General features: G+C 48.4%; 1 protein-coding gene across 3 annotated transcripts in view; it reads right to left on the bottom strand.

Moving 5' to 3' along the window:
- Positions 1–906: 906 nt before the first annotated feature.
- The window catches only part of Prickle2 (prickle planar cell polarity protein 2), a 374,089-nt gene continuing 365,341 nt past the window's right edge, over positions 907–9,654 (bottom strand). For all 3 annotated transcript variants that reach the window (XM_045136095.1, XM_045136097.1, XM_045136096.1), the window contains one exon: positions 907–1,869. In XM_045136095.1, the coding sequence (XP_044992030.1) occupies positions 992–1,869 (878 nt within the window). In that variant the 3' untranslated portion in view covers positions 907–991. The remainder of the gene's footprint in view (positions 1,870–9,654) is intronic.

Below are 9,654 nucleotides of genomic sequence, written 5' to 3'. Positions count from 1 at the left end.
CAAGAAACACGAGCACCAGAAAGTAATGCCATACTCAAAACACGTCATGCTGACAGCACACAGCACCACTACGGTCACTTGGATGTCCCCCAAGGGAACAGATCAACATTAAGCAACTTCAAGGTTCCCAGCAGGGACGGCATGTCTCACAGAACTGTACTGACACGGGCTGGTTTCTGTAATCAGCAAGAAGTCACATTTGCAATTAAAAAAGAAAATGAGCACTCACTTTGCAGAGAAGGACTCGCGCTGAGGGCGGGAGTGGCCTAAGGACCATTGCTCCTTCAAATGGAATGAGGCGGAAGATGCTTTGGGTAGAACAATTTTTTTTTTTTTCAGCCACAAAACAACCAAACTGAATATACTCCTTTAAAAAAGGTCTCACTGACATGTAACAAATTTGTTCAGGAGAAAAACAAACAAACAAACGGTGGTCCTGGCCCACCTGTTCCTGCTACTCAAAGACAAGGCTCGGACATGCATGTAAGGTACCCACTGAGTCCTAAGATATAGAAATTCCTCTGATAGTACAAAATACAAAAATATTTTATCAGAACTCTCATTTACATGTCATTTACAATGGATGTGTCAATAACTTAGTCTGGGGTCCTGGGTAATAAACAAATGACTTAACTGGAAAAGAAGGTCCTAGAAGTAAGAGAACCAGAGGATCGGTAAGTGAGTGGGTCACGTGTGCTGTCCCGTGAGTGGCCAACTCCACGGCGGGCAAGACGTGACCCACCCTGACCTCCACAGAGTCTACTGGGTCACCAAAGTGAAATGTGCAATATAATATTCAACATGCCAAAAACTGTGACTACCTACTGAGCGGAGCCAGTCTTGTCCCCATCAACTGAAAGCATGTCCCCCCCACCCCATTTCTCTCCCACAAGTCCCCTCCCCCCACAAAGCGCTGGAAAGTTGAAAACAGTGCAGGTTGCTGAATTTACACTCCTCGCTCCCGTCTTCCCCCTTCCCTGACCCAGTCCCATTACGAGATGGTACAGTTTTTGCTTTTCTGTCTTTTCCTGCTGTGCAGCTGTCCTCTGCCACCCAGCGTGGACGCCTGGGGGCCGCCGTACGAGCTGTACTTGTGCAGCAGCTCGTCACTCGTGACGTAGCGCAGGCGGGCTGGCTGTGGGATGGGCTCGCCCAGGAAGTACCCCTCATTGTCAGACTCGGAGGAGGAGGAGCAGGTGGAGCACCAGTCATACTCGGTGAAGTAGGGTCCCCACCGCTCCCCAAAGGCATTCTGTAAAGCCAGGTCTGACACAGTCCTGGGACACTGGCCATACAAGTCCCTCCGGGACCCCTGCCCCAGGCTCTCTTGGAAGCTCCGTTGTCGCATGAATTGGTCATAGTCCTCCCTGGCTCTCAGAGGGGGCCTTTCTTTTAAGCGAGCGATGGCCTCGCGCTCACTGGCCAGATGCAGGGCGTTGTCGGAGCGGGACCGCCTGGACCGCCTGGACCGGTGAGGGCGAAAGCGCCGAGCGTCATCTCCTCGGCAGGTGGCTCTCCTCCTGGTGCGTTCACTCAAGGGCTGGATGCATGCTCCATCTTGCCCTGGCAGCTTGCTGCTCGCCATGCCCCCATCAAAATCGAAGCTTCGATGCATCCTTCCGTGGGCCTGCAGGTCCCTGTACCCAAGGGGGGCACCCAGCTGGTGCAGGTTCCCCTCCATCTCCTGGTACTGCTGGGCAGACAGCAGGCTGCGCACCGACTCGGCGCTCCGGAACTGCATGGAGGAGTTCAGGGTGCCCATGTTGCTCAGCTTCTCAGAGACGTTCATGCCGGAGTCTTTGCTGAGGTCAGGCATGGAAAACCTGGAGAGATGCTCCTGGCGCTTGGCACCACCTTCGGCAGACAGGCCTGGCGGGGGGAGAGAGAGAAAGAGAGAGAGAGAGAGAGGAGGACCACTGGAGTTAGTGGATACAGAAGTACGGCAATGGGGAGGGCCTGGCACTATCCCAGCTTGGCATCTCTTTGGATGTGGCGTACAGTGTGGATGCCTAGTGCACAAGGCTCTTGGACATGGCTGACACAACATTCACTTTGCTACTCTGTGCATCTGGCTTTACATAGGTACTATGGAATCGAACCCAGGTCATCAGGGTTTGCAAGCAAGTACTTGTCACCACTGAGCCATGTCTCCAGCCAGGCATTCTCTTTACCTACAGTCAGATGGTAAGTACCAGTGCATGCTTAAAATGCATTTACAGATATGCATTTTACTAATGGCTATGTTCTCTAAATTTTGTCCATTGTTATTAAGAGCCCACTGTGTATCCTAGGCACAAGGTTTTGTTTGCTTGGAATTTTACTTCCCTAGAAAGTTCTGTTAGATCTTTGATTCTAACCATGTACTGTAGGGTCATTAGGATGGGTATTTTGGTTTTTTTATTTTTATTGGAGAGAGAAAGAGAGAGAGAGAGATATATCCCAGAGTTTCCTACTACTGCATCTGGCTTTATGTGGGCACTGGGGACTTGAACTTGGGTCATCAGCCTTTGCAATAAATCCCTTTAACCACTGAACCATATCTCTATCCCAGAATAGGTATCTTGGATAGAGAGCTTCAAGCCAGAGTGACCAGGCCAAGTTCAAGCTGTTTCTGACCACACTAAGCCTAGGATCTAATTCTGCATAGAAGACTGGTTCATTTCTTTGCTACCCAGAAGCAGTTTCTTGTGCCACCTGGGTCCCTTAAGTGGAAGGTGCCCCATCTCAAGTGGCTTGGACACTAAGCGCAGGTGGCCGTTCATCTCAATGGCTTGGACACTAAGTGACTTCCTCAGTGGAAAGAAAGAGATATTCTCTTGGCATGTTTAGTGAATGATTGCTGCAGAATTATAAGTGGGTCTCTCACAGCCAGAAGATGTGAGTAACACCTTGGGACATCTTCCATGCCCTGGGAGGCACTTTGAAAAAATAAAGCACCATCCGCAATCACTCTTTTAAGAGCAGGTACCACAGCTACGGGTCCCCATTTCCAAGACGCTGTCCGATGTCTTGGCAGGGCTAAGATGGGAACCATTCTGAAGACAATGGGAGACGTTTACTTCAGTAACTTGCTTTTTGTTCACGCATTTTAAAGCAGTGCGCTATAGAGAGGTTGAGGCGTGGGGCTTGATAAGAGCAACAGCATGTTGGGCTCAGTTCAAGAAAAATGATCAGTGATCTGGTCATTTTGGGTCACTGACAATGTGCCTTTGCATTGCAACAAGCCATTATCACCCTGGCCACTGGCTTTCCTGGCCTCCTCCCAGGGCTTTTACACCCCCGCCGCCCTCCCCCCCCCAAGACCTAAAGCAACGCTTTGGAACAAGCACTTTGGAACACTGCTTGGGAATATCTAAGGTTAAGTACACACTTATAAACACACATCAATCATAAGTGAAACCATTCGTGTAGGCTCACGCTTTCTTTTCTGCTACATGTATAAGTCCACTGAGCAGAGAGGCCTTGATTTCCACTGTGATCCCTGCTACAGACCCGACAGAAGTTAGTGCACAGCTAACTTCCAGCAGCTTCCAGAAATACACAGGATATTCTGAGCAGCTTTCTTAAAACGGCCTGGAATTGGGAATAATTTAAATGCCAATCGACATCCAAATGTGATTTTATTTTTTCTGAGGTAGGGTCTTTCTCTAGCCAAGACTGACCTGGAAGGAACCTAAGCATTTTGGAGAACTAATTTCAGGATAGAGGAAAGGAAAGCTAAACAGAACTTCTTAGTACACAGCAAAAGAAATGTCAGAGTCAGAGGTGAAGGTTTGCTAGAAGCCCACAGAGCCCAACGTGCAACGGGCTCCCTGCGGCATAGTGAGGACAAATTGACCATTTCGCTATTTTGGGGAAGTAGTGATTTATGAACCCTTGAAAGGGAATTCATGATTCTACAGTGATAGCTGACAGACAAAACCAGTATGTAAGTAACCAGGGGAATGAGACTGCTGTGTGGCATTCACCCTACCCACTGTCAGCAGTGAGAGAACATGGTGGCGGGGAAGGGGAGGCAGGGTCAGATTTGGAAAATTGCTTTGCCACCATTGGAGGTACCCAATGCAAGACTCCAGAAGAATGCCAATGTAGGGAGGGGCTGGTTAGACCCATGCATGGGGAACTGGTATGGAGGCCCAACTGCATTCTGCCAATAATCACATTCTCCAGTAACTTTTTTCTTGTTTTTTTTTTTTTGAGGTTGGGTCTCGCTCTAACCCAAGCTGACCTGAAATTCGCTATGTAGTCTCAGGTGGCCTCGAACTCATAGTGTGATCCTCCTACCTCTGCCTCCCAAGTGCTGGGATTAAAGGTGTGCACCATCACGCCTCGCTCCAGTAACTTTTTTAAAAAAAATTATTTCTTCATTTGAGACAGAGAGAGAGGCAGATAAACAAAAAGAGAGAGGGAATGGGCATGCCAGGGCCTCCAGCCACAGGCAAACAAACTCCAGACACATGTGCCACCTTGTTCATCTGGCTTATGTGGGTCCTGGGGAATTGAATTTCCATCCTTTGGCTTTGCAAGCAAGTGCCTTAACAGCTAAGCCATCTCTCTAGCCCCTCCAGTAACTTTTTCCAAACATATTTATTTATTTATTTGAGAGAAACAGGCAGATAGAATGGGTGCACCAGGGCCTTTAGTCACTGTGACAAACAAACTCCAGAAACATGCCCCAACCTGGCTTTATGTGAGTACTGGGGAATCAAACCCAGGTCCTTAGGTTTTGCAGGCAAGTGTCTTAATGGCCGAACCATCTCTGCAGCCCCCCAGTAACTTTTTAAATGATTATTTCAGTACCGGGGTAATTGTCAGAGCAAGGGGAGTTGGGTCTGCCAAGTCCCTCGGTCCTCACGGCTGATTGTGACATATGAATCATACCAGAGCCTTCTCCATGTGGAGGTGGAGAGGAGATCCTGACGTGCTAGGTGATGAAGAAATACATGGAATGGATGAACTCTTTTTTTTTTTTTTGGTTTTTCGAGGTAGGGTCTCACTCTGGCTCAGGCTGACCTGGAATTCACTATGTAGTCTCAGGGTGGCCTCGAACTCTCGGCGATCCTCCTACCTCTGCCTCCTGAGTGCTGGGATTAAAGGCATGTGCCACCACGCCTGGCTTTGGATGAACTCTTGAAGGGAAAAATTTCTAAATAAAAAACAGAAGCTATAGCTGGGCGTCATGAGTTGCAGGCTCTGGGTCAGATGCAATGACTAGTGATCGTAAAAATTCTTACTCGTGTGTTTTCCTAAGCAAGGCCGGTAGCGAGAACACCCTGTGCACTAACAGATTCCTCGTTCTACATAAAGAGTAAAGGCGATATAAAAAAAAAAAAAAAGCCCACTTTCATTCTGCCGGGGTGGAGGGGAATGGCACCTCTTGGACTGCTTCTGCATCCTCCCCTGTCCAGGACATCGTCTCTATTTCCCTGCCCCATTCCCACGGGAAGACAGCACCATGTACATGCTGAAGCCCGGTGTCCGCGGCCGTCCCACCTAAACTCCCTGGGGGATGCGATGAGCCTGCTCCTCCTCCTGCTGATCGGGAGGGAAGCTTCTCTGTGATTCATCAGCTCACATTTTCCTCTAGGGTCTTCTTGCATGCACAGACCTGAACAGAGACTCACCCGGCCCCAAGGTGAGCTGTAAGTGTGTGCTTGTTGCTTAAACTGGTGGTTCTGAGGTTCATTTCTTTGTTGGCAAGTCCAGGGTGTTCATGCACACCTCAAAGCCCCACGTCACTGGACTGCCACCTCTATGGCCAACAACCTCACCCTCTCGCTTACTCAGCCTCAGCTGGGCCCGCACTCCTCCTCCACACACTGACACGCGCCTGTCTCCTCTGTGCGGCTGTCTTCTTCTGGTCATCCGTCTGCACAGAAATGTTACCTCCTCAGTGGTAGCCAGACACTAGCTGCCTCTGGAGTACTCAACCATGCTTGCATTCTATCTTTCCTCTTTAAAACTTATTTATTTATTAATGGGGGGGGTGGCACATGTGTTTGGAGTTTGTTTGCAGTGTCTGGAGGCTTAGTGATTAAGCGCTTGCCTGTGAAGCCTCAGGACCCCGGTTCGAGGCTCGATTGCCCAGGACCCACATTAGCCAGATGCACAAGGTGGCACATGCATCTGGAGTTTGTCTGCAGTGACTGGAGGATCTGGCACATCCATTCTCTTTGTCTTTCTTTCTCTCTCAAATAAATAAAAATACTTAATTTAAAAAGCTGGCATTATGGGTTATCCCAACCCTGACGGACCTGGCAGGAGCATGCCACCCAATAGCAAGGAGACAAAGATGCCAGGCCTTTTCCACTCAGGTGAAGCTGTTTGTGATGGAGAGCCGGAGAGGATTATTTCTGTCCAAGTCACTCAGACTTTGTGAGAGGTGCTCAGAGGGGACTGGGGTAGAAGGCATTGGTTTATCTTTAGTCCAGGGGCCCAGGGAGAACGGGTGCACCAGGGCCTCCAGCCACTGCAAATGAACTCCAGGTGCATGCATCACCTTGTGCATCTGGATTTCGTGGGTCCTGGGAAACTGAACTTGGATCCTTTGGCTTTGCAGATAAGTACTATAACTGCTAAGCCATCCATCCCTCTAGCTCTCTTTTGATTTTTTTTTGTTAATTTTTATTTATTTATTTGAGAGCAACAGACAGAGAGAGGAAGAAGCAGGTAGAGAATGGGTGCGCCAGGGCCTCCAGCCACTGAAAATGAACTCCAGATGCATGCACCACCTTGTGTATCTGGCTTACATGGGCCCTAGGGAATCGAGCCTCAAACCAGGGTCCTTAGGCTTCTCAGGCAAGCACTTAACCACTAAGCCACCTCTCCAGCCCATCTTTTGACTTTTTTTTTTGAGGTAGGGTCTCACTCTAGCTCATGATGACCTGGAACTGATTCACTCTGTAGACCCAGGCTGGCCATGAACTGACAGTGACCTTCCTACTCTGCTTCCTGAGTGCTAGGATTTTACTATATTTGCTTTTATTTATTTGAGAGACAGAAAAAAGAGAGAGAGAGAGAGAGAGACAGAGAGGGAGAAAGAGAGAGGGAGAAAGAGAGAGAGGGAGAGAGAAGATAGTGAATAGACATACCATCATCTCTTGCCACTGTAAATGAACTCCAGACACATGTGCCACTTTGCACACCTGGCATTACAAGGATACCGGGGAATCCTGGGCCAGTAGGCATTTGCAAGCAAGTGCCTTTAACTGCTGAAACCTAAAGGTAGGTTTGCACAGAAACTGGTGTTGGTCAGACAGATTAACACCCTTCAACGAAATGTTCAGGTTCTGATGGTAAAGGAAACAGAGTCTTGGCTGGGCTCCCCGCTCCCAGGGATTCTAGGGGCAGAAGACACACCCTCTGGGCCACATAGAAGAGAGCAGACTGAAATGTAAAGACAGCCCCGAGGGTGCAGTGCTCTGCTCCTTATTTATCATCCTGCCTCCTCCCACTCCTTGAAAAAAGTCATGAGAAGATAGAGAGCTATGTTTGTAGCAGCTCAAAAGTTGCGCTCACATTTCACATTTCTTGGCAGTAAAAGAAACAGTGTCTGCTTCCCTCTGTCTTTTACAGGCATTTACAACCCTTTCAGCAAGGTTTCCCCACACCATCCTTTTCTTTCTGCTCATGCAGAGACATGAAGAAATAGGGATCATTTTAAATAAAAGCCCACAAACAATGTGTGAGAGCCAGAGACATGAAAACCTAGAGCTGTTTAGAACAGGGGTTAGCAGACTGTTGTCCAAGGGCCAAACTCAGCTCACTGCCTGTTTTGCAAATAAAGCTTTATTTGAACACCTGCTCATTTACATATTACCCATGACAGTTTTCCAGAGCGGAGTTATTTTTGTGTAGCTGATACAGACTGTATGTTCTACAAAGTTTGAAATACTTAACTTTCTGGCCCTTCATAGAAATGACTGTCGATCTCTGATTTGTCACGCTACACTAACCATGAGCGTCTGTAAGGACTTATACAGTGTGTCTCAGACCATGAAGAAAGGTCTTCAGGTTCAAATTTGAAGTGTGTGTGCAGCTTGATCAGGCCCCTTGGGGTCCTCTTTCCATCTGAGTCAATTGATTTCATCAACACTTTGAACTTCAAATTGCCAACCACTAGAAAGGACTGTCACCTGGGCAGTGGAGTTTAAAATGCCACCCCATGCTTCTTGGTGACAGGGGGTGGAATGGTTCAAACTGAGTGTGACAGGAGAAACTGGGGGTGGAAAGGGAGGGCGGCTGGGATATACACATATCTGATTCTTTGCTTTTTAAATGAGCCAGGGAAAAAAGCATCGACCCTCAACCCAAGCAGACTTGAGCCTGTCTGTCAGGGAAGGACCAGTGTTTCAACGAGATCTGGATCACGTCTGTTATAGACCCAGTACGATTATGAAGATATCCTTGGTCAAAGCCTGTGTTTGCATTGGAACTCTCCCAATTTCTATCCCCAATTTGTTCATCCCTTTAATGTTGTGACAAACCAGCTGTTCCAATGAAGATGGTCTGGTAAAAGGAGGAAATTAGAAAGGTTTTATAAACATGTGGTTGTCAATCTTTCACCTCAGAGAGTCATTTAAAAAAATTATTTATTTATGTATTAGAGAGAGAGAGAGAGAGAGAGAGAGAGAGAGAGAGAGAGAGAGAGAGAGATTGGGCACGCCAGGGCCTCTAGCCACTACAAACGAACTCCAAGATGCATGTGCCACCTTGTGCATCTGGCTTTATGTGGTGAGTACTAGGGAATTAAATCCAGGTCCTTAGACTTTGCAAGCAAGTGCCTTAACCACTGAGCCATCTCCTCAGCCCCTCAGTCAGCCAATTTTAACTAGGGCCACTTGGCTTTTTGGTGGTGGGGGTCCTATAGTGTTGTCACAAAGCCCATTGCTAAATGAAAGGCTGTACAAAAAATTCCACCCAGTTGAAGGTTGTCTGAGAGTTTGCTGTGGGCTGACCCTGACTCCATGTTGCTTTCTAGAATCTATCAGCTGGTCGACAAACAGACAACACTGGAGCCTCTGCTCAGGTAATATCTGCTATAGGAGACAGGTGTTCAAGGCCCCCCTAGAAGTACAGAGTGGGGAGACAATGGAAGACATAAGTCATTTCTTCAAGAACTGCTGAGGAAGCCCTGACTCTGAGAGGCACTGTGGGTATAACTGTGAATTTTGGGTAACACCTTTCCAGAGAATTGTATTGTCTGGGAAAAGACATAACCAAGGTAACAGCAATACAGACCAGTCCAGAGAACTCATTGGTGGGAAGGGAACGAAAGGGCAGCCAGGGTTGAGGATCACGGGCAGGATGCACCCCAACCACGCGCTGGTCAAGAGCTCTGCCATGGTGATAATTAGAGTGAGACCCACAGGATGAGAAGAAGCCGGGCCAAGGGTGGGGAACATGCTGCAGGCGGATGGGGGAGGAACACGGGGTCCCAGAGAAAGCTGCATGTGTTCCCAGGAGCAGTGAAAGGGCAGCCTGCCTGGATGACTCTGAACCAGAAGGAACGGCGGGGCCGGAGAGACGGCTTAGCAGTTAAGGCACTTGCCAGCAAAGCCAAAGGACCCTTGTTCAATTCCCCAGAACCCATGGCAAACCATATGCACAAGGTGGCCCATGCATCTGAGTTCATTTGCAGTGGCTGGAGGCCCT

Source organism: Jaculus jaculus, chromosome 16, assembly GCF_020740685.1.
Source record: "Jaculus jaculus isolate mJacJac1 chromosome 16, mJacJac1.mat.Y.cur, whole genome shotgun sequence".
NCBI lineage: Eukaryota > Metazoa > Chordata > Mammalia > Rodentia > Dipodidae > Jaculus > Jaculus jaculus.
Note: the sequence above shows the minus strand (reverse complement) of the source record. Positions and strands in the feature narration are given on the sequence as shown.